Here is a 25,609-nt window from a genome sequence, read left to right on the forward strand (position 1 = left end):
GGAGGAGGAGGAGGAGGCGGCGCGAGGTGGGGCTTTGATGCGAGGTGGACCTGGCTTTTGTTGTCAGGCTGGAGTGAGTCCGAAGGTTGAACGTTTGATTCCTGTCTATGGCCATGGGTTGAGGTGTCCATGAGTGAGGTCCTTAACCCTGGATTGCTAGCCACCATCCCTCAGCACTCTGCTGAGAATGCTCATTTGTTAGTTGCATGGGCTGCTTTGTCTCAAGTCTCAATCCATTCTGTTTCTATGTCTTATTGTGCTATTTTGCATATCGCTTTTTGCCTATCATGCCTTGAACCCGTTTATTGCTGCTTGCAGCTATATTTTGTTTTAGTTTTTTCATGCTTTTTGCTTTTTTGTACATAGTGTTATTCTTCTCTGTATTTTGATGTTGATATTTGAACTGTTTGGTTGCTACTATATATGTCTATGAAATGAATACCAAGGACCCCAACGGAAACAAGTCCCCAAGGACTTTTTTGGACGGACCTTTTAGACAAAAGTATTATAAATGTAATTGTGATGTTTTACATTCTTTTTGCCTAATAAAAATGTCAATCAATCAATCAAGTTGGTAGTACTCCCACTCCATTTTTCTTCGTCTGTAGGTGTTAGTGAGGGTTAAAGGAAAGGACTGTATATGGACTGGTTTCTACTGGCTGGCTGGTCCGGCTTCCCCACTTCACCCAGGGGTGTCGATTAGAACACAGGACAGACAACTTCTCTCATTTATGGGATTTACTGAAGGTTAATGAGCACAGTACAGTACAACACTTGTGGGTGTGGGTGTGTGGTTTTCTGCAACCATACAGAAAGTAAATAATTACAATTACAGCAGCCAATATCACATCAATCTGACAACAGCATTATGCCTGCATCCTGGACATCATGAACTACTGTTACATACTTTCATAATGACAAACACATCACTCTGACAATGCTTGGCAAAGCAGCATGCATACAACGTATCAGACTTAACTGCATGAATTAGGCCTAATGCCCATTGTTCAAACACACATGTGATGTCATACAACACAAACAGTGGAACATAAACAATATAGGGCCTACATTATGGAATAAACATCAGCATTTCACAGTCACTTGAAACTGATGCACATATAATGAAATAACTTCCATTCTCTTGGTTACAATGAAATCAAAGCACTTGAATATTGATACCTTCAGACTGTCTGGCAACGGCATTTACCACGTGCACAAACATTACAAACAGGACATCAAAGGGCACATTTCACACACAAATGAACAGCATTTAACTAGGAAACACAGGACTTACATTTGCATGAACGCACACAAACTCCAAGTGAATTCGAGCACAATGTCTTAATATGATGAACTGCAACACACTTCTGACCGTCTGAACAGTCAGAGCAACTTGTCTGATGTGAACTGGACACTCTTCTGATCTGACTGATGCAAGAGGACATGAAGGGAAAAGTCTCGTTCTCTAAATTACCCGCAGGTGCGTTCATTAATTAACCGCAGGTGCGTGCAAGCAGGATTAGGGTCATGATGACCTGAGCACACCCTTAACGAGCACACAGACTTAACTCTCTCACTGGCAGCCTTTTGTACAGTAGGGCTATTTCTCCTCTCTCTGTTGAATCTGATCCTTGTTTTCGGTTTGTTCTGTGTTTTGTGTACTGTGCGTGCAAGAGATTGCCTGTAAGTTACATGCTGCCAGACAGTGGTTAGGGTTACAGGATGTAACCCTAATATAATCTAGTCAGCAACCTACAGGATGTGATGTAAACCTAACCACTGTCTGCCTGGCAGCATCTGGTGTGGATCTGTATATATATATACTAAAGCCACTCCCCGTCACAAAGCACTTTCTTTCAGTCTTTCACACTAAACAGGTGTGCTCTGTTCCATGGAGGTTCAGGTAAGAATACATTTAACATTGATTGCCAAGAACGAGTTAACTCGTTTTTACTCGTTTTTAAAATCCATCACTTGATTGCCAAGATCGAGTTAACTCTTTTTTTTTTTTTTTTTTTGACCCAAAGACCAAGGAGATATGATTTGTCGAAGATCTAGACTCCCATCCACTTCCTTGTTAACTTAAAACTTAAAGATTTTGTATCTCAGCTCCTGAGTACTTTCTTTTTTTCAATGTAAAAACCCTGGCATGAAAATGCAAAAAATCTGAAATAATTCTGGCAATCAATGTGTTAACTTGGCAGAGAGAGGGTGTGGCTTTCTAATTTATTTGTCATGTAAAAAGAAAAACATTGCATTATTATTTTGAGGTAGCCTAAGAAAAAAAAATCTAGCGTGCAATTTACAGATGCAAAACAAGCAGCACTTTTGTGTAGCAGCCTACAGTAGGCTACATGCCATAGTTATAGATGCCTGGGCTATGAGTGGACAAAGATATGTTCCTGATGTGATGATTGTTTACCTGGTGTCATTCATATTCACTTGTACGTTTATGATTGCTGATTTTACCATAATTGATACTTTCACTGAAATCTGGTCCAATTAATACAGTTTGTGTTCTGTGCAAATTAGTCGCAGGTGACTGCAACTTTAAATGTGCATAAATGTGTTTTGTATTGTTCACTGGAATGGAATACTACTTCTAAAGTAGCCTAGACTACTGATCTTGTTTACTTCAGTTCAGGACAGAACCTCTGTTGCGTAACTTTACTGACAGCGGTTGAGTAACTTGTCAGACTTGTTTGCACCATAGAGGTTTGCACACAGGTACACCTACTGTGTGTGTGTGTGTGTGTGTGTGTGTGTGTGTGTTAGAGCAGGGGTCTTCAACCTTTTCAGGCCAGGGACCCCCAAACTGATGGGGAGATGGAGCAGGGACCCCCTACCTCGTAGGGTAGGGGGGGCTACCACATATATTGTATATTTATGTATACAATTGTGTTTTATATTGCCTGCTCCTATACGCACCTGCCCCAGTAGGTGTGCAAAATAAAAATTCTCTACAAAATATGTATAAACATACCATGTTATTGTGCATTGTGCCTCCATTTATCTGTTTGATATGGATTCATGTTATGTTTAAAGACAATTTGACATTTTGGAGAAAAAATGAAAAAAAAAAATTTTTTTTTTTCAAACAAAAATATTGTTTAATCAAACAACAATTTCGCGGACCCCCTGCAGTACCTCCGCGGACCCCCTAGGGGTCGCGGACCCCCTGTTGAAGACCTCTGTGTTAGAGGGTAGCATGGGTCCAAAAAATGGGACCCGAACCGAAACGGATCCGAGGATATTTGAACCGAACCGAACGGACCCTAGAAATAAATCTAATTTACTGGACCCTACCCGAAACGGCACCGAGAATGATTGGATCCGGTCCGAAACGGAGCCGATTAAAATTAGACCCGGTCCGAAACGGAGCCGATTAAAATTGGACCCAATCTTAAATGGACCCGGGGGAAATGGAGCCGATCCGGCCAGGTCTTTAGACCCGAAACGGGTCCGATGCTATATTATGCATATTTTCTTCATAACATGGAGACTGCCGTCTCAGCGCCACCCTCCCCCGCCTCTCCGAGGCGAGCTACAGCGGAGGGTTGCCTCATGCAGAAGTTGAACAGCTACGTTTTCACAGACTTTCATATCCCCCCAGCTCAACCTATAAATTAACATAGGAATGAGCCTAGAATGCATATCAATTGTCCATTGTGTGACCTGTCCTGTTGTAGGTGTTAAGCGACGTGCGCGTCACGTCATTAAAATACAGTGCAACCACATACCAAATCAGCATTGTAACACTGAGTACTTGAAAACATTAGTTACTACTGTAGTTACTTTATAGATTTTGACTATTACAAAACATACATCAACCACTCAGCCCTATATATTTCGGACATTTGAAAATAGCCGATCTATGCATTGCATTGTGAGCTTGCCTTGTAGATCTGCTATTTTTCTAAAGATTTTTATACATTTGCAAACATGTGAAATGGGACATTCTGCATAATTTGTATTTTCCACTTTTGGTACTTTAAGACAAGTACATTTTGATACCAATACTTTTACTCAAGTAAACTTTTAATTCCGGACTTTTACTTGTAACTATATTATCAAGATATTTCTACATTTCAGTATTGAGACTTACTTAATACAAAACATGTGAGTACTTTTTCCACCACTGCTTCTCGCGGTGGCTAATCTTTAACCTATGTTTCATCTCGCTAAATAAAACCTCCAAGTCCAGTCCACAGAACGGTGTCTGTCCCAACGAGGCTCCACGACGTCCACAACTCCACGGCCACGCTGTTCGCTGCACTCCTCTTGAGATTGGATTTGGCATTTCATTCATGTGCTGTTAATGTTAAACATGGCTCATGCAATATGAGAGAACAGACTATATTGATTTTAGAGTGTACACAATTAAATATAAGCTGCTGGAGCGTAATGAACCAGTAGACTGATTGGGCCTACCCTACTACACAAGTACACATACACAGATATAAGTATAACTTTAAAGATAAAAGACACAAAGTTGCAAGAAAACCCAGCTTTATTATTAGCCATCGAAAATGGCAGCAGCAGCAGCAGCAGTCACATTTGTTTTTGGGTCTTATTTGTACAATGTTCTTTTTTAACATTTCTTTTTTTTTAAACAAATGGTGGGTTCCTTTCCACACATGCACATATTTCAAGTAGGCCAATGAAAGTGGCAGCAGATAATACTCTTTTTACAAATGTTTTTTTTTATTTTTACGAATGGTGCTTTCCTTAGTTACCACTATTTCCACACACATTTCAACTAAGCCTTAGGCCTTAGACAGAGGCCTTATATTAATGTTCTCTTTTTTAACAGTTTTGTTCGTAAACAAATGGTGGTTTCCTTTCCCCACACACATTTCAAGTAGGCCAACGAAACTAAAGTGGCAGCAGCCAGCTAGTACTATACTCTCAAGGTTTTTTTTTTTACAAAGTTTTTTTTTTTTAAACGAATGGTGCTTTCCGTATAGTTTCCAGTTTCACACACATTTCAACTAGGCCTTAAGTTAGTAGGCCTACTAGGCCTTATATTTAGAGACCTAAATAATAAAGTGCCACGGAACTCACGCACTGACACATAGCCTAGTCCTACTACTATAGCAATTTTGCCTACTGAAAAAGGCTCACAGTCACAAGTTCAACACAATACTGAAACAGAAAATTATCTGTACATTCTGTAGGTCTAGTCTGTAATAACCAATACAAAAAAATAACAAAAAGGCCTCAAACAATCAAGCTAAATATACATTTGTAACGTGACAAAACACAAAAGCCTTCATTTGTGGTAGAAAATAAATTAAGAAACAAACGTTATACTTTAGTGCAAATAAAATAGCAAAAACAAAAATACTGAGGACGAGAATCTTCTCTGGTCGATCTCCTTTTGGCATGACAGACTGGACAGTTGCACTGCTCCGTGGCTGGAAATGGCATCTAATGAGAGTAGCTATAATAAATATAATAAATTATAAAACTCTAAGACGGCACATTATACGGTTAGCTAATAATAAAAGGTTAATATAATACATTGTTCTCACCTTATTCGAAGTTGCTGTTTAAGAACAGCAACACGTTGACACTTGCTGTACTGAGTGAGGTCCCTCTATTCTCCAGGGCCCGTCCAGAGACGCTGAAAGCAGCCTCGCAGCTGACACTGGAAGCAGGAACACACAGGGTCTTCTTTGCAAGTCTGGCCATTGTTGGAAAGAGTTGTCCATGGTGTTTCCAGAATTCTAATATGTCTTTGTCATCTGCCACGGTCGATTTGTGATTCAAATAAGTGTCCACCTCATCCTCTGCGTCAACAGCAGCTTCCTGGACATCCTCCCACTGGCTAAACTTTAAGACTGGGGCCTCCGGCTCCAAGCCTTCTGCTGCCACAACTTCAACGTCAGCGGGTTCTTCACGGACATGGACTTCACGTGGAAACTTGGCCACCTCATCACGAGCAAGTTGATAGATCTGATCCCTTTCCTCTCTGGTGAACATCCTGAGTTGTTTAAACTTTGGCGATAGCATCACAGCCAGCTTTGCGTGGTCGCCCAGGACAATACGAGCAGTAAGAAGATTTTTGCACCTGTTTTTCAGGATCTCCAGTGGCTTAGGGTCTGCTGGTGTAATCTCACAGTGGGTCAGGAGAGTCGATTTCCACAGAGCCAGCAGGTTGATGGTTGGGTAATTCGATCCACTGAGCTCATCAGTTGCCTTTTTGAAAGGAGTCAGAAAACGAATCAACATCTCGAGCATTTCTTTTGTGATGTTACTCGTTCTGTGCATTTCTGACCTGGCCAGGAGAAGGCGCTGGATATCAGCGAAGCAGTTGTGTATGGACTCTAACATGGCAAGCTTTGTGTTCCATCGAGTCTCACACTCCTGTTTAAGGGACTGTGGAAGCTGCAGCTGTAATCCAGAATGCTTGAAAAAGGTTGTTAGTGCTTTGCTCTGCGTCAGACACGCTCTCACTTCTTCCAGATCTTCCTCCTCCTCATCATCGTCAACCGTCTTGAACGTGTGTTTGAGCACTGTGTTAATAACATGTGCATTGCAGCTCTCGTGTTTCCAACGCGATAATGCAGACTGTACGTTAGCTGCTTGATCACTAACGAACACAAGTGAGTCGATCTCCTCTTGTGAGAGCCCGAACTCACTTAACTGTTTAAGGAGTTCGTTCTTGATGTTAACAGCAGTCTTCTTTGACTGGCATGGAAAAGCAGTCGTACATATAACTCGACTCTGAAACTTCCAGTCTTCATTTATGAAGTGCAGAGTGATGCAAGTGTAACTAACCTTCCTGAAGTCATCGGTCCACATATCAGTGGAGGCTCCACAAGCCATGGCCCTAGCAATACACTATTGAACTTCAGGGAGAAGGGCTGTTTTCAGACTTTTGCATTTATCCTGTGTGGCACGGGAGATAGTGAAGGCAGACGGTATCAACTCGTCCACGTTGCAGTGTCCATACACCGCCCCCGTGTCCACTAAATTCTGTGCAAGTTGATGGAATGCTGGGGTCCCAAACATCCGGAATGGTCGCAAATCCTTTGCACAGACTTTATTTATACAGTTGTCGAGAATGGTACCTTTACGCTTGGTCGGCACTGCACTGCGAACAAAGGCAGTCATGTTACTTTGACTTTGGCCAGTACTAGTCCCAGCGTTAGCCTCTTTTCTTTTGCATGACTTCGCCCGGTATTTTTTCATGGAGGACGTGCCCGTCTTCACTGCATCATAACACAGCAGTGTGTCGCATTTTGTGCATTTTGTTGCACCGACCTTTTTACCCTCCCCGTCCACAATCAAAACAAAACTTTCCCACACATCTGACGACGTTCCTGGGGCTGTTCCCTTCTTCTGTTCACTATATTCTCTGGCCTGTAGTTTGCGTTTCACTTCGTTCAAGTTTGAAGCCGCCGCCATGATTACATTCTCTTATAGCCGGAGTGTGTCATCTGCCTGCGTGAGACTGTGTGGGTGTGTGTGTGTGTGTCGTGACTCGTGACACACCCCTCGACAATGGCTGCGTTAGAACAGACAAAAGACAATGGATTTTAGAATGATATATATATATATATATATATATATATATATATATATATATATATATATATATATATATTAGGGGTGGGACGATATGGGTACCTTACGATATATATCACGATATTAGGCCCACGATAACAATATATATCACGATATTCGACGATATTCGATATATTGCGATATCACGATATTCAATATATATTGCAAGAAATTTCACCAACGATATATCACGATATCTGAAAATATCGATATATTGCGATATCACGATATATTGCATGAAATTTCACCAACGATATATCACGATAGTCCTTGTATTCAATTCATAAACACATAAAATAGCACCAAACAGTTCAAAATCATCATTACACAAATACAGATTAGGAAAAACAACGTATCACAAACCGAGAATGATTGGATCCGGTCCGAAACGGAGCCGATTAAAATTAGACCCGGTCCGAAACGGAGCCGATTAAATTTGGAAAGTCAAAAATTTTGGACCCAAAAATGTTCGGTTCTCGGGTTTTCGGGTTCGGGTGGACCCATGCTACCCTCTAGTGTGTGTGTGTGCACAACCCAAACCTCTACCAAAGTGGTCTTGCCCTTTAAACAATGGCCTCAACCTGGCTGCTTTGCATAACATTAGGCTACTCGAGAAAAGCCATGGAGTGTGAAAGGGTTAATCGCTTAGCAGAGGACACAAGAGCTAGTAGCCTACCAGACACTCACGAAGTTATCCCTGTCTAGCTCTGGTCCATAGCGTTAGAAGGAGTTCTCCTTAACGCTATGGTACTTTCGATTCTTTCCCCTCGCACCTCGGTAGCGCAGCCTCTCGTCTGTAGTAAACTTTTGGTACTCACCAAAACAAAGACGGTTTAATGGAGTTGAAAGCCTATTCTACTAAGTGGGAATACTCTGAGCCCCCACCTCACGTCTAAAATACACTTTTTGGCCAGAAAAGAAAATATTTCACCGGAAGGAAGAATCTGGTCAATAGGAAAATTCCATTGACCAGATCTGTAGAGGGCACTGTGGAGTAACCAATTTTTTTTTTTAATTCCGGTGAAATATTTTCTTTTCTGGCCAAAAAGTGTATTTTAGACGTGAGGTGGGGGCCCCTCCCACGAAAGAAACATGCCCCTCCCACAAATGTAGAGGGCCAATGACATCGTCGTGTCACTCCTGAGATCACTTGCTTTTCTTTTTGAGAGAACTGATCCCCCCAAATATCATGTTTTTGTGTCAAACAGTTACATTTTGCGCATTTGTGGCGCCCCCTATGGGTCAAAGTGGAAATGCTTTTGGGGATTCGTTGAGTAAACCATCCTCGACATGTGATTCAAATTTGGGATTGATTGGACGTTTCGTTCGCGATTTTAGGCATCTTTTGTAAAAACTGTGGGAGAAATAGCGAGTAAGAAAAAAGTTTATCTAGAAAATAAAATAAAGTCGGTAGAGTACTATAGTCTGGTTGCCCATTCGGGCAACCACACTAATTAGATACTGAGAACTGGAAAGTTGTCTAAGCGAATACATATGCCTAAAGAGGACTATTCCGATCAGTACAGCGTTTAGGTTCTGTCCAACAGGCATAGACGGATTAAAGTGAAAATGGGCCCTGTGCACAAAATCGCAACGGACCCCCCCCCCCCCCGCGCGTACATGTGTCCCGGACCCCTTTTCGGTTATTGCGGTTATATTGGCCGTTTTTGGGCGTTTTTTTGTTACTTTATTTCGGTTTTAGGGTTAGGGTTAGGTTAGGGTTATGTTATTTCATTCTTATTTTTGCCTGATTTTACCGATTTTTTTTTTATCCAAAAAATAATTATAAAAGAATAAAAAATATATATATATATATATATATTATATATATATTTTTAAAAGCCTATTAAATCCAAGGGCCCCCATTGGCTCAGGGCCCTGTGCACGTGCACACTGTGCACAAGCTATAATCCGTCCCTGCCAACAGTAGCACAAATAAAAATGTAAAAAAAAATTCGTGCAATTTGTCTTGGATGCAATGGTGTGGGGACATTGCTTGACAATGTGACACAAACTGTCACATAAGATACAGAGGAAACAAAACCTCAAATTCTACTCAGGGCAATACAATGCATGTAGGTAAGGCTATATCTCACTACATGAATAGAATAGAATAGAATAGAACATATACCACAACGCAAGGCAGCTAGCATGTACAGTATTGTATGCAAGTGAATTTGTAGGTCTGTTGAAGTATATTGAAACAATATAAATTGGTTAGTAACATCAAATCTGCTTGGGTGTATGTCATATTAAGGTGGCCACAGGTTCTTATAGAATTGACTTCATAGTCATATGGTTATTATATCAATCAACCGATTGCATGATTTGGACTGCCTGTTTTATAAAACTGTTTATATCATGGTGTAATAATAATTATAATTGGTTGTCTGTATAATGAATGGTATACCCTAGACAATTATTGTAAATACATTTCAAGTCAATAGTATGCTTTTCTTTGATTGACAAGTTCCATTACATAATCGTTACTAACATGTCCATCTAGAACCCCAAACAATTGAAAACAATAATAATAAGACTTAAAGTACTATTTGTCCTCACTTTTAACAGTAATGTCACACATTTCTGTTCTGCCGGCAGGACAATCTTTATTCTCTCTGTTTCTTGGCCAAATTTTTCGATAAGAAAAGGCATAGAGAAATGGGTCTATAACTGAACTGAACAAAGGAAAAACGTAAACCATTTTGGCTTTATCTGTGAATCACAGGTGTATAACTCCAAGTGTATGATTGTAACCAAACAGACTCTAATAGAGAGGGGCTTATTTCGTAAATTTGTATTAACCGTGGTAAAACGTATTGTTACATGACATTTATAAAGGCATTCATTTCACTCAGTTATTTTCACCATATGACACCATCGTACGATGAAGTATGAATTAAGAATATATACTGTATTGTAGGCCTAGTCTATAGTTGAGAATGTTCTCTATAATAATTACATAATGACAAAATATGAACGCCATGATTTGGTGCTGTAGGGACCTGCAGGCTCACAGCATTATGAAAAGAGATAGAGAGGTGGAGTGAAAGGGGAACCTGTCAGCATTATCTAAAGAATCAAGAATCACAAGAAGGGTTTATTTTTCACATACTCATACAGGTACAAGCAGCGAAATGTTGGTGGTAGCATAACACAGACAAAAGCTTCTTTTTTTTTTTCAATAAAGGTACGTACGAGTGAGTTTTAGAGTGGAAAAAGTGGGAATATGTTTTTTGAATGGCGGATCTGAAAGTATTGAATGTGGCCATATCTGCAGACATTATCAAAACTATAAAATGTGCTATCAGTATAAATACACAATGTTAAACCTTTTAAATTACATTTGACACTCAACATGATGAAGGTCTACAATAAACCTTGGTCAGTGTGACCAGTAGATGATGTACATGATGACTGATGCATAGTACAAATGACCACAATGGAAACAAGCCCCTGGGGCTTTTGTGTTATCCTTTCAGCATAACCTTGACTGTACCGGGTTACTGTTAATAAGCATGTTAATAAAGTATTACATCAATCAAGCAAGCAAGCAAGCAAGCAAGCAATCCATGATGTAGACTTTACTACGCCATGATGATACCTTGCACCAGGGGGCAGTGCAGACACTGTCATATAAATTGGTGCCTAAAGATCGTTGCCTAAAATAATGTAAATCCAATTGTGCTGAAACCCTTAACACTGTATGCGTCCACAGTGTACAGAGTCAGGCTAACTGTTTCCGCCTATCATTGTGATAAGTTAGTTAACAGCTCCTACCTGTGACTGCATACTGATATCAACATTTATATTGTAGCCTATTTCCTTTTGTAAATGTAATGTGTCTTTCTGCTTTGTCTCAATGTTAAGTGTTTTAATTAAAGTACTAAACGTATACTTTTGTATTAGTGATATTAGTTTATTATGTTGTTACTTAAATTTCTTTTAAATTACATTTTCTTTTGTGACTCAATAAGCACGGCTTTATCTGTTTCCTTCTATATTTTGGCAATATTGGTACAGTATCTTAATAAAGGATGGCCTTATATTAAAAAAAAATACAATATTTAAAAAATGGTAAAATGTAAAGTATACATGATGTGAACGTGCACTGTACTTGTTACCGTTCATGCATGGCATTTCTAAGTATGGCATTTCTAAGTCTTATTGTCTCCTCATTTTGTCCCAGAGACATCTGTAATATCTTGAGTTGACATAGCAGTTTAATAATCACATGCTCATTCAGGTCAGGTTCTTCATTTAAACCACCACTTGGATATTGATGACCTTCGCTGTTACATTGCGTCATTCTTGCAAGAAAGAAAAACACAACCAGAAGGTTATGAGTTCACAAAGTTCTTCAAAGATGATAGGTCTATATAGGCCTATCTGTATAAATATAGGCATAGGATATTTTAGCATAGGACATTTTCGTTATAATGACATGCCCAAAATATAGGGACACCAGGGTTATTGATGATTTGGTGCTGTAGGGTCCTGCAGGCTTATTGTGGGTAGATAATAGAGAAGAGCAGTGAAAAGGGGAATTTTCTCACGTACTTTATGTTTTTGTCCGTCATCCAAATGAACCAGCCGGTGGAACCGCGGGTCGAGGTAGCTAGCGGCGTTAAGTAGCATGAAGGCAGCTGCTTTGTCCTCACTGTATCTCTTCTTGAGGTCAGTTGAGATCTTTGTTTTCATTTCATTGACTGCTGCTGGGTCGTCGGTGGAAGCCTGGAGTTGCGACAAAAGCACAAACTTAAGAGGAAGAACGGCTGATGCTGTTGGGAATCGGTCGGTTGATAAAGCCTCAGTGGCCACTTTGAAAGGCTTAAGCACTTCTCTGACCCTCTCCATAATCGTCCACTCATTGGTGCTCAACTCCAGATGACCGAGTTTCTTTTCCATGATTACCGCTGCTACGGGAGCTTGTTGCTCAGCTGCCCGACACACCATATCGTAGGTGCTATTCCACCGAGTAGCGCAGTCGTTGATTAGCTTATTTTGTGTGACAGAAAGTGCCGTCTGCTTGGCCTCCAGGAGGTACGTGTCTGCTGGAGACCTGTTGAAATGCAGTGCTGTGGCCTTTAGTCTGCTGACCGGAGTATGAATGGCTCGAACTGCTAGACCTTTCCTCACAGCCAGGTTAATTGTGTGAGCCATACACGGGACGCTGGTGGCATGGAGGTGCTGCTCCACCGCATTAATATAATTAGTTGCGTTGTCCGTGGTGATGGAGAGAACGGACTCACGACTAACGTTGTACTCATCGAGTATGCCTTCTATGTAGCCTGCGACATTCTCAGCTGTGTGGCTTGTCTGGGCTTCCGCCGTTTTGAGAATGACATCTTTCAGCTCCCATTTCTCATTTATAAAATGTGCAGTGAGTGTCACATAGCTTTCCGTGGCTAGTGACGTCCACCCATCTGTGGTCAGGGCAATCTTTTCTCCATTAACCATTTGTCTGACTTTGTCTTTAGTGACATCGTATAGCTTCACAACTCTTGTAGTGTTGCAGGGAATTGTGTACCTTGGCTCAAGCTCCCGTATGAGCTCTTGGAACCCAGCCCCCTGCGAGAGGTTAATCGGCCTCATATCTTTGCAGATAAATTGGGTCAATTTTTTTGTAATCGCCTTCTGGCGAGCAGCAGGTAAACCTCGCGTTGAGGAGGAGGGGGGCAGAAACGAGGTGATCCTAGCCTGTTTTAAATGTGGTTCATCCACATCTGCCATCTCGGCAAATGTAGCAGGGTGCAACATTGCGACATGATTCCTCAGGTTGCTTGTAGTGGTGTGATACTTCATTTCGATCTTGCATACTCTACAGATTGCTATGTCTTTTCTTGTTATTTTCCGTTTTTGGATGGAAATCCAAAAACTTTCCACACATCACTCCTTAAATGATCAGGAGTGGTGATCTCTGGTGCATCCACGACGTCGCCGCCTTCCGCCATGTTTACAACTACTGCACTCTCGCGAGGTGCCGGCTCTCAAACAGTATTGTTGATATCACGTGACCTGACGAGCACCTTTTTTACATGCCTGCAGGCAAGGAGCGGGCTTGTTTCGCATCGTTAGATTCTTTTATAAAATACATTTTATATAAAATGTTATAAAAACAAAATGTATAAAAAAATGTTTTTAATAAATGATAAAAGCTACATTCGAATACCAATTTTAACATTCGAATAATAAAAAAAAAATAACATTCGATTTTTTTTCGAATAGTGAAATTCGTTCTGACAGCCCTAACACACACACACACACACACACACACACACACACACACACACACACACACACACACACACACACACACACACACACACAATTCAATTCAAAGGGCTTTATTGGCATGAGAAAACATACGTTTACATTGCCAAAGCAGAAAGCACAATACAGCAATACAATCAAAACAAAAAATATGTACATTTGAAAGTCAGAATCTTCAATAGATCAATTTCTATGTACCAAGATCACTGGGTGCAGGTATAGTGCAGGAATATACACAATGATTAGTCTTTAGGGTGGTTGTGTTTCGTTTGATATCCTTCTCCTATCACAGCAACTCACAAATCTTGCTGCTGGATCTTTTTTGAAATATCATGACACACACACACAAAAACACAAACACACACACTCATACATCCTGTCCATGTGGTTTGAGCTCATATAAACTTTCTAACCACAACTGCAGCTGCTTTGATGTTACTGCCTTGCATGTGCTTAGACCTGAGATGGTATTATTAAGGTGTTTATTGTAGCACATTAATATATGAAACATTATACATTATATTGATCATATTAAACAATGCATTGATTGCATAACATAATATTAGTAACTATGCATGTGTTGTTTCATGGTCAAAGTGTTTTGTCATTCATATAAATAAGAGAAACTGACAAACTGAAGACATTGTGAGTGACAGGACAAAACAATGTGAACACACAGCATCAGGTTCAGGTCCTTCCTATCTGTCTCTAAAGAACACAAAGGTGTTAAAATGGAAACCTCTGCTCTACTAAAGCATCACACACACGCACGCACGCACTTTAGCCCTATTTTATACCTAGGCTATTTTCAAACATTTTAGTACTTTTACTTTTGATAATTTAAGTACATTTTGATACCAATACTTTTGTACTTTCACTCAAGTAAATTTTTTGTTCCGGACTTTTACTTGTAACAGAGTACTTCTACATTGCAGTATTGATACTTTTACTTAAGTAAAACATTTGAGTACTTTTTCCACCACTGGAGGAATCCCAAATACACAGATAGATGGATGGACTGACTGACTGTCTAACTAAATAAATATCTAACTAAATAAATAAATAAATAACTAAATAAATATCTAACTAAATAAATAACTAACTAAATAAATAAATAACTAAATAAATAAATAACTACATAAATATCTAACTAAATAAATATCTAACTAAATAAATAAATAACTAAATAAATATCTAACTAAATAAATATCCAACTAAATAAATACATAACTTGACCAACTAACTAACTAACTAACATCATGGGGTAAAACACAACATTGATGTAAATCATTAAACTAATAAAGTGATAAATGTTAACAGTGTTAAACATCTGACTCAGTTCATCTGTTTGTATTGAACGGTCTTTGTCGCCCTCATGTGGACAAAATGAATCACTACAAGTGGAAGTTAATTAATCCACTTTTCACTCAGTTCATAAAATAACGAGATGACGCAATATGGATCTACTTTCTACTATATAAGATGTTAAGATCTACAAGCTCACAATGAGACGCGTTGTGAATTTGTAGATCTGCTATTTTTGGTGAGGGACACCGTCATATAACAGAGCATCATGTTGACATGCTGACTGGCTGCGTCATGTGTCACATGTTAGAAACCACGTGAGCACTTCCGTTTTCTCTTCAAAATAAAACCAATTTAGTGTCACGCTTTACATGGAACGCCACGTGAGTGCTTCCGCTTTTTCTTCAAAACAAAAGCAATGTCTCTAGAACTACATTTCAAGAACTACATTTCCCATACACCATGGTAATGTACGTGTTCTGGTAAGGATGCTACAGTTCTGCTTTGATTGATTGAATACTTTATTAACAGTTTTCCAAAGAAAGGCACAGAAAGTACAGTTTAATACAAAGTCTGCCAAAAGGGTTAAACCCAAGAAAACATTATGGCTTGTTTCTATTGGGGTCCTTTGTACTCAATTCATCGAAACATTTAATGACAGACAAAAACATATATAATACTATGCAAAAACATCATATAAACGAGTTGTAGTTTCACATATATATCTATGGTTTCACAGCCCAGCGGTAGGGTCTCTCTCTCGTGAATTAGTTTTATTAATATCTAAATAGTTTGAGGAGAAAGAAAGACTGAACAATATCTTCCACAAAGCTGTCTGTGACAACAGACGTGGACTGATGACGTCATCATGACGTCACCACCATACTGTGAGTCCTCTACATTAGAGACTTATTTTATTTCTGTCAGATGAACATAATTAATTGTGTGCATGCATGCGTGCGTGCGTTTTTCTGACCTCGCGCTCGCGGCTCCAGAACATTCTTCGAGGTGTCAGAGCCACCCGCTTCCGACATGTACTAACGGGCCTGTGGCCCGCAGCTTAGCACGGCAAATATCTGACAAACAACACATCCCTTAACAGTTCTGCACTGGTCGTGATGTTTGATTGGGACATTCGATCATCACGGGTAAATTCACCGATCCGATCGCCATTGTATGGAGGAGTATCATCTCTCGGTAAAACACACAGTATCTCAGGCCGTAACACAGCCCCGGCACTCCCCTGTCTCTCTTCTCCTCCTCTGCCGTGCCGTCTCTCATTCAGTGAACCTCAGTAGGGAGTGTCTGTCTTTGCGGCCTAAACGCTGCTGAATGCGTGTTGCTTCAGATGTTAATTTATTTGCTCCAGATGTGTAAGCCCAGAAGCTCATTAAAGTGGGCATTTGGCAAAAGCAGAGCCTCCGCGAGCGTTTTGGTTGACAAAGATGGCAGTTAGTTGGGCGCTGTTTTGCAATACTTATTATATACGGAGCATGCTAATGAGTGCTAAGTGCTAACATCAAACTACAGAACGGATGTCGCTGGTTACGATGTGGAATAGAAACGAGGTCAGGCAACAGTGTCACACGCACAGACACAGACTGTGTAGGACTGGTTCTCAAAGTGAAATTATGAAACAACCACTTAAGCTTTAGCCTATTTAAGATCTAGTGAAAATAGCTGATCTACAAGCTCACACTGTATCCAGTGTTGTGTAGTGAACAAAGTGACATATAGTATTCATAGTGATATTTACATGCTATTAAAAAAAGTGAAAATAGCTGATCAACAAGCTCACACTGCATCCAGGGGCATAATGTTGTGTAGTGAACAAAGTTATATACAGTATTCATAGTGATATTTACATTTATTACATCTATTTGTAATGCAGGTGGTTTATTTAAAACTCTGTGCAACGGAACCTGAACACACCCTCTGTGACCCTCTGTGACCTGCTGAGTCACTTCCTCACTGGTTCTTGTTGCACATTAACCAGTCCTACACTGCCCTCTAATGGTCAGAAAGGCTCACTTCATTATAAGTATGTCAATACTTATACTGGAGGTTTGATTGATTGATGTACTTTATTTAGTTAGACATGAGAACAATACATGACAGTACATAACAGTACATGGAAGTACAAATTCACAATACAAGGTCTACTAAACTGGAAATATCATTAAGCACACAGCTTGTTTAAGATGAGAACCCCATGCACACAAATCATGATGAAGGTACGTTGTAATTAACCTATAGATTATGGTTTGTATTAGTTCTTATATTAAATTTACATTGCGTGTTAATTGTTAGATTGTGTTGACCCGGGCAACAAGAATACATCTTAACTAGACACCAATAGTGTCCTAAAAAAACACAGGTGACCAAAGAAAAAAAAATCCACTCAAAGTATCTAGTAAAAAGTGAAATAGATGTGATTTGAACATTTTCTGTTCATTGTTTGCAGTTTCTGTCCTGAAAGAGAATGTAGATTAGAGGATGACATCCACTCCTGTCCCATTTTTTATTTGGGGGGGAGGGGGGGGGGATTTGATTGAATGCATTTGGATTGATGTTCTCCCCATCCTCCTTTGTGATAAATTATTATCACAAAGATAATTTTTCCATATTGATCGATATTGTCACATTACATAATTTATAATGTGATAATGCTGCCAGTTTCCTAATAATGAATAAATGATTAAGAAACCAGAGGGTTCATTATGCATTGGTTCTCACGGCTAGTTTCCCCAGGGAATACCTTGTAAATTATTGATAATTGGGAACCAAATGGACCCTTACAGGTCTGTAACTCTGAGAGTGTACAAATGGAACCAAATGGACCCTTACAGGTCTGTAACTCTGAGAGTGTACAAATGGAACCAAATGGACCCTTACAGGTCTGTAACTCTGAGAGTGTACAAATGGAACCAAATGGACCCTTACAGGTCTGTAACTCTGAGAGTGTACACATGGAACCAAATGGACCCTTACAGGTCTGTAACTCTGAGAGTGTACACATGGAACCAAATGGACCCTTACAGGTCTGTAACTCTGAGAGTGTACACAGGGAACCTCATTGATTGATTGATGTACTTTATTTAGTAAGACATGAGAATAACAGTACATGGAAGTACAGAATCACAATACAAGGTCTACTAAACTGGAAGACTCATTAAGCACTGAGCTTGTTTAAGATGAGATCCCCATGCACACACATCATGATGACATAAAAGAGACAGACAGATATACACGCTACTATACAGAATGTCATACAATCAGTTTACAGGTTACTGGTATGAAGAGTGAAACATATGTACAAGAGAAGACCTGGACCTGTAAGGGTCCTTTTGGTTTCATGTGTACACTCATAGAGTTATACTGACTGAGGATTTTGCATGGGGTCAAACTGGGGATCCTTGAAGTTAAACTATAGAATATTTATTAACATAAAAATACAATAACAATGTAAATGTAACTGTGCAAACCGTCCGGGCTTGGTTTACAATATATTTTGTGATAAGATAATATATTGAAAATGTAAACACACATCTTGTATTGTCTACTTATCTGTATTTTTGGCATCCTTAGGACATCTAAACTACAGATATTGATGATCCATGTAAAACTCCAGGGCAAAGTATACATTTTACATAAAAAGACTATCATGAGGATTTCTGCCTTCTATAACTCACCCCAGAATCAGTTACAGCCACAGAACTGTTACTTTTGGTATTTTAAGTACATTTTGATGCCAGTACTTGTACTTTTACTCAAGTAAAATTGGAATACCATACTTTTACTTGTAACAGAGTATTCCCACATTGTAGTATGTATATTTTTACTTAAGTAAAAAATCAAAGTACTTTTTCCACCACTGCACTGACATTCTTCAAAGTGTCACCTTGTGGTCACAGATACCATGTGACCTTTATTTAAACCCTCTGGTGTCTGGCGTTTAGTTTAAAATGGATATTATGGACGACTTGGTATTAACCAGGAAAATCACATTTTACAAGTGAGACGTCAGACAGGATCAAAACTGTACAACAGACAAACCTGTACCATCTAATTATCATACTCTGTCTGTCTGTCTGTCTGTCTGTCTGTCTGTCTGTTATGTTCTAATTGTTATAATTAGATACAGTAACATATTCATAATGCATTATTCATTTATCTCAGTGATGAGGTCACTACATCCAAGCTGTGCAATAATCTTCTTCTGGCCAATTAGAATTTAGTATTTTCCATGATCATCTTATTGATATACATGGGACTAAGCTTCTTTCTTTCTTATTGTTTCTAGTTGTGAACATGGCGATCTCACATGTGATCTACTCTCAGAGACCTTCATCAAGTGTCCTTCTGCTGTTAGTTCTGTATCATCTCTTCATCGTCATCTCTGGAGGTAAATCATTACACTATAACTGACCTACTGTTTATGACATTAAACTATTAAAGTCAAATATGGCAACATGAAAATCATCAAAAATATCATTTTTTATAACAATTTCACTGCAAGAACCAAAGTACAGTAATACAGGGACTGTCTGCCCAGATGCATGGAAGCCCCCTAACAGTGAATAGTCTATATAAACACTCCAATGTAAATGTGAAATGAATCAATACTGTCACCTACATGTTATCACAAAACAGTTTTTTGTACAAAACCTGACATTTGTAAACAATTAGTTTGGTGCAGACTTTGAACATGGCCAATCATAATAAAAGACCGGAACAATCTATTAAAATGTCTGCCTTCTGGCCCGTCAGAGATAAATATAAAGAAAACATAAACAAAGATAGAGATAAAGAAGATAAAGAGAGAAGGCAGATAGATTTCTGCACCTATGTGGGCAAATCTGAAAATCTGCTGCTATCGTTACATGTACACTACTTACATTGTCTAATATCGACCCCTTGTGTATAAAAGATGTAACGTCTATTTTTGCTCAGTCAGAGTCATTTGTAGGAATCAAGCAGTTCAACAGACACTGCTGAGGGTCTATAGTGTTGTATCTTCTAAATTTAAGTGCATATTTCTATTTTTATTTCTAATTTTAAGGTGGCAATTTTAACTTGCCACCTTACTGATGGTGTTGCTTTGACTGTGACATCTTTCCATCATGCTGTATATTATCTTATCTCACCGCCCTGTGGGTCAGGACCCCCAGGGGGTCCCCATATGATTTTAGGGGGTCCCCAGATGATTAGCTTAATGTGCAACATTGTTTTCTCACTCAACAGTAAACAAACCAACATACAGTATACGTGTATACAGGGTATCTGTACATGTATAAAGTTACCATTTAAGGACCTTTAAGACCTTTTTAATTCCTCTAAAAATCAAAATGTAACATTGACCAAATTGGCAAATATTAGAGGCAGAAATTGCGAGGCGTTGTGAGCTTGTAGATCGGCTATTTTCACAATGGAACCGAGTTAAACTAAATGTAATACCTCAACTCCTACAGTTCAAGTGCTTGTCAGGGTTGGGGGTCCACAGTTCAAATATGATTATTTTGGGTGTGGCGGACCTGAAAACATGGTCTAACAAGGAGAAGCACTGGTCTAATTCACAAAGCTTTTTCAGAAGTGTAAATAACTAAATAAACATTTTAGATCACCCAGAATCACGAACCAAAATTGGCAGAACAACTGCATTTTATCTTGCTTTGGTTCTTGTCTAACCTGAACATCTGCTGTTTCATTCTTATTGTTGTTGATGCTGTGACACCATTAGCCTATGTCCTCTAGGTATCAATAAAGATGTTTCTTTTCTTTTCTTTTCTTTTCTTTTCTTTTCTTTTCTTCTCTTCTCTTCTCTTCTCTTCTCTTCTCTTCTCTTCTCTTCTCTTCTCTTCTCTTCTCTTCTCTTCTCTTCTCTTCTCATCAGGACATAGTCTGGTAGTGACAGCAACAGTTGGACATCATGCTGTTCTACCATGTGAGGTTGATCCTACCACTTATCCCAACATTGACCTCACTGACCTGACCGTAGAGTGGACCAGACCAGACCTACCAGGTTATGTCTATAACCAGAGGAACGGGGGTGAACTTCAGGACGATAAGAATCCTTCCTACATGGAAAGAACTTCTCTCTTCCAGGATGAAGTGAAGAAAGGCAACGTGTCCCTCAATCTGACCAGAGTGAAACTATCTGATGAAGGAAACTACACCTGCAAAGTCCCTGAATTCAACAAGGAATCCTCTGTTCACCTCACTGTCGGTAAGACCATTGTTCTGAGAAATTATAATGTTGTATGAACCAAAGTTAATTAAACAAAAATGTTCTACTTTGTTGAACTAATTTTATATTGTTGAACTAGTTTTCATGGATCATTCTGTGTCCTCTCTTATCCTACATGGCCTGGTAGTTATTTTTAGTTATTACACGGCTTGGTTGAACGCTTGATTCTGATTGGTCAATCATAGGTCATTATGATTGACCAATGAACAGGAGAACTAAACAGAAACTCCTAGAGATAATTTTACACACTTGTTTTATTGATGGTTGATGTAGCCACTGACAGGTCCTGACAGATACATATATCTGTATGTCCTTACAAATAAGTAGCCTTTGTTTGTAATAATTCAGAAATGTGATTATTTGTATGGGTACCTGGACATTTTTATTCACTTCTGACTTGGAACAGTGTGTTGGTGTCCAATGTTATTTGTCATCAGGAACTTTATTGGTGTTGCTCTCACATAAATTAACTTTACTTTTCATACATGCTGGTCTTTGTGTAGATTTATGCTCAGCATCATTTTTGTGTGAACACAGGAGAGCCCAGGAGTTTGTCAGGATTCCTTTTAAACAGCTTATTTCAAAACAATACAAATCAATGGTGACCAAGTTTTTAGTGTTCCAAAAACAGCACAAAAGATTATTAGAAAAGACACCTGCAAAAATGTGTCGTTGTTCAATACATGTTATTTGTATCAAAATGGTGTAACTATTGTTGGTGAAAAGTATTAAACATGTATTTTTATTCAGGAATGAATGTATGTACTTGTGTATCATGTTGAGTGGTAAATCACTGATCTATAAAAGCTATTGATTATTGAGTTGTAACAATAGTTGTAAGGAGTCAATCTGAACTAAATCTTCTTCCTATTTCACTCTCTTTTCCTCTTCTTCCTCTTTTATTCTGTGTCTCTAGACTCTTCTTCAGTTGGACCTAGTCCCTGGTTGGGTCCTATGACCACCACCATCATCACCATCACCATCAACATGTGTCTTGCTTTATAAGAGACGAAGCACGATGCTGCTGATAACAACAGGTACAAAATGTTTTATTTCATATCAACTCATCTCTCTGTTATTTACAATCAATCTTTCATCACATTATAATAAAAGGTTGAATTATTCTACACTTTAACCCATTAAGACCTGAGGCTGATTCTACAAATGTCTTCTAAATCATAACTGTTTCCTGAAAAACATATGTTTCTGTATCAGTGGTTTTCAAACTTGTCAATTATATGTATTTGGCTGCAGACCCCCATCTAAAAATATGTTCCAGGGACCCCCTGAAGCCAAGATTTGATTTTTAAAATGTTCAAAAATATATATATTCAAAGATTTGCGCAAATTTTATGAAAAAGTAGATCTACTATATGAGCTTGTATATCTGCTATTTTTGAATAGCCAAAGTGTAAATGAATGGTTAAAGTGGTTAAAATCTAAAATGACACCGATGCTTTCCTGGTTTTAATGTGTTAATACCTTTCTGTTCCCCCCGCCCCACCCACCCCCACACCTCTATCTTCTGTCCAGACCTATTCCTAGTGTCATAATCTGAAGTCTGAAGTTGAAGAAACTCCTCACCTGAAGTCCTGTCTGTCTGCTGTACTGCTCTCTGTCTGCTACAATGAAGACCTGTCTGTCTGCTGCACTGCTCTCTATCTGATACAATGAAGACCTGTCTGTCTGCTGCACTGCTCTCTATCTGATACAATGAAGACCTGTCTGTCTGCTGCACTGCTCTCTATCTGATACAATGAAGACCTGTCTGTCTGCTGCACTGCTCTCTATCTGATACAATGAAGACCTGTCTGTCAGCTGCACTGCTCTCTATCTGATACAATGTATTAGATTACTCATTCCAGTGTATGTGTGTGTGTGTGTGTGTGTGTGTGTGTGTGTGTGTCAAGACTTGGCCTTATCTGTGCCAAATGTTTGATTTTGTTTTTACACGCATTATAATTTTTCACACACACACACACACACACACACACACACACACACACACACACACACACACACACACACACACACACACACACACACACACACACACACTGGGAGAGGTTTTGCACTGGCCTATATCTCCTAAAGACTTTTCCAACGTGAAAGATGTAATGATTTAATTTGACCACCAGAGGAAATTTGTATTAATAAATGAATGTATTTTCTTTTTAAAGTATTAATTGTATTATTATTAATTATTTTTATACTGTGATTTGTGGCTACAAAGAATCTGGTTGCCACAGCCAGGGTTGCTTGCTGGTGTAAGAGGGGGCATGGTTATACGGTAAAAGAAACATGCACGATTGTTGGAGGAATTACGGTAAAACCTGTTTTTTACTTTGTCCGTACGACAGTGTCACAGGGTGAACTAAGCCGATCTACAAGCCCACAATGCAACGCAGCCTCAGGGCTTTGAGGGCTTTTAGATCGGCTATGCTCACTGCGCAACACAGTTGTACGGACGAAATATAGCAGCTATGGTCAAATCGACATTTATAAAAAATGATCACCGGGTTTAATCAAAGTAGATTAAATGATAGTTTGTAAAATCTTGTTAAATACTCAAAGACTCAATAAGAATGATATTTCATAGTTGGATCTGGTTGTCTTTTATTTGTACTTTTGTACTTTTACTCAAGTACTTTTTGAATTCAGGACTTTTACTTGTAACAGATTATTTCTACATTGCAGAATTGGTACTTTTACTTAAGTAAAACATGTGAGTACTTTTTCCACCACTGTTCAAAATAAATAGGTTTATGACAAGAATACTTTACGACCTGTTGCCACATAGTCACGTCACCTTTTCAACTTTGACAAGTGATCAGTGGTCAGTGAAGAAGAAGGCAGAAGATGGCATCTGATTACACTGCACAATTAAGTAACTCTGACCGAGCCGACTATAATACATCGGTTCTTAGTAATGGAGAGATATTACCAGATCCATACAACATTCCAGACAACGACTGGATTGTAGATATGTCCAAATGGCCACTCATCACATGTCCCGACATTTAATTGTATCTCATACACATGCCCAGTGTATATACAAAGGAAAATCTACGTGCATACAAATCATTAGATGCATATAATTATGTACTTTGCGGTCATGTGCACGAGATAAAGTTGTATGACACAGCATCAGATTTTTGCGTTTTGAGGGCAAATGTCCTACCAAGCCAGAGACAAGACATTGTAAACCAGCCATATCTCTATAGTTTTCATACATACATGTAATGTATTTCTAGTCATAATGTATCAGAGGCCTGGTTTTGCTCTACATTCATGATAATTCAACGAATTTGTCAGCAGAACAAAATTAAGAACAATATCAATGTCAGTGTAATTTTAATAACTGATGAAAATGTTCTTTGTCTTTCTTCACCCCCCCCCCCCTACATATATTACACAGCAATAACAGCAGAAGAAGTCCTGGCTTTGGAAAATGAATATGCAAGCACTGCCCTGTTTACATCCATCAACATAACTGCAGACTCAGACACAGATACAGCATCAGAAACAGAATTAACTACCTCCTGTAGTAACTCTGAGGGCCCACTAGGGGTCCCAGAGGTCCATTTCATCCAGTCAGATATTACATAGAGTAGATCTACTCTCCTCTGGCTGAGGCAGAGTTCTGTAAAGAAACTCTTCACTCTTCACTCTGCTCACCTCACAGTAAGAAGCATTTTATTACATGAATATGATGTTATATGTTTGAGTGTATTATTTGCAAAATGTGTGGTAAATGTAGTTTTTCTGCAGACAACACCTATCATATGGTATTTCTGCACCCCCCCCCCTCATTAGTGGACTACCTTTAGTGTAGCTCCTCCCAGCAGGAGGAGTCATCAGTCAGTCAGTCAGTCAGTGTGTCATCACACTGAGCACAGTCAGTCAGTCAGTCAGTCAGTCAGAGAGCAATCTGGGAACCCCGAGCCAACTGAAAAGGAAAAACAGCGACCTCTGCTGTTTGTTACTATGTCAGCAGAATCTGTTCTTGAGAGATTAGTCAGAGAGCAACAAGACAGCATGGAGAGAACATCTCTCTGCCTTCTAGTCTGTGAGTACAAAAACTTTATTATTATTATTATTATAGAGAACATCTCTCTGCCTTCTAGTCTGTGAGTACAAACACACTTTATTATATTATATATAATAATGTGTAGTATGTGTAATACAGTATATACTCTCTCTCATGTCCAT

At 39.1% G+C, this 25,609-nt stretch overlaps 1 protein-coding gene across 1 annotated transcript; it reads left to right on the top strand.

Moving 5' to 3' along the window:
- Window positions 1–1,842: 1,842 nt before the first annotated feature.
- LOC308096723 (myelin-oligodendrocyte glycoprotein-like) lies at window positions 1,843–23,993 on the top strand. Its single transcript, XM_080444147.1, has 5 exons — window positions 1,843–1,903; window positions 19,454–19,555; window positions 21,044–21,376; window positions 22,314–22,434; window positions 22,931–23,993. The coding sequence occupies exons 2-4, from the start codon at window positions 19,462–19,464 to the stop codon at window positions 22,400–22,402; spliced, it is 516 nt and encodes a 171-aa protein (XP_080300273.1). The 5' UTR covers window positions 1,843–1,903; window positions 19,454–19,461; the 3' UTR covers window positions 22,403–22,434; window positions 22,931–23,993.
- The last annotated feature ends 1,616 nt before the right edge of the window (window positions 23,994–25,609 follow it).

This window comes from Gymnoscopelus braueri (genome assembly GCF_963280865.1).
Source record: "Gymnoscopelus braueri genome assembly, chromosome: 12".
NCBI classification, from domain to species: domain Eukaryota; kingdom Metazoa; phylum Chordata; class Actinopteri; order Myctophiformes; family Myctophidae; genus Gymnoscopelus; species Gymnoscopelus braueri.

What these genes read in the sequence shown, in the direction of transcription:
- LOC308096723 (XM_080444147.1), top strand. Translation starts at nt 19,462, where the DNA reads ATGGCGATCTCACATGTGATCTACTCTCAGAGACCTTCATCAAGTGTC. An exon ending in CTTCATCGTCATCTCTGGAG is followed by an intron (nt 19,556 to 21,043) that starts GTAAATCATTAC and finishes TCTTCTCATCAG; the next exon opens with GACATAGTCTGGTAGTGACA. An exon ending in CTCTGTTCACCTCACTGTCG is followed by an intron (nt 21,377 to 22,313) that starts GTAAGACCATTG and finishes CTGTGTCTCTAG; the next exon opens with ACTCTTCTTCAGTTGGACCT.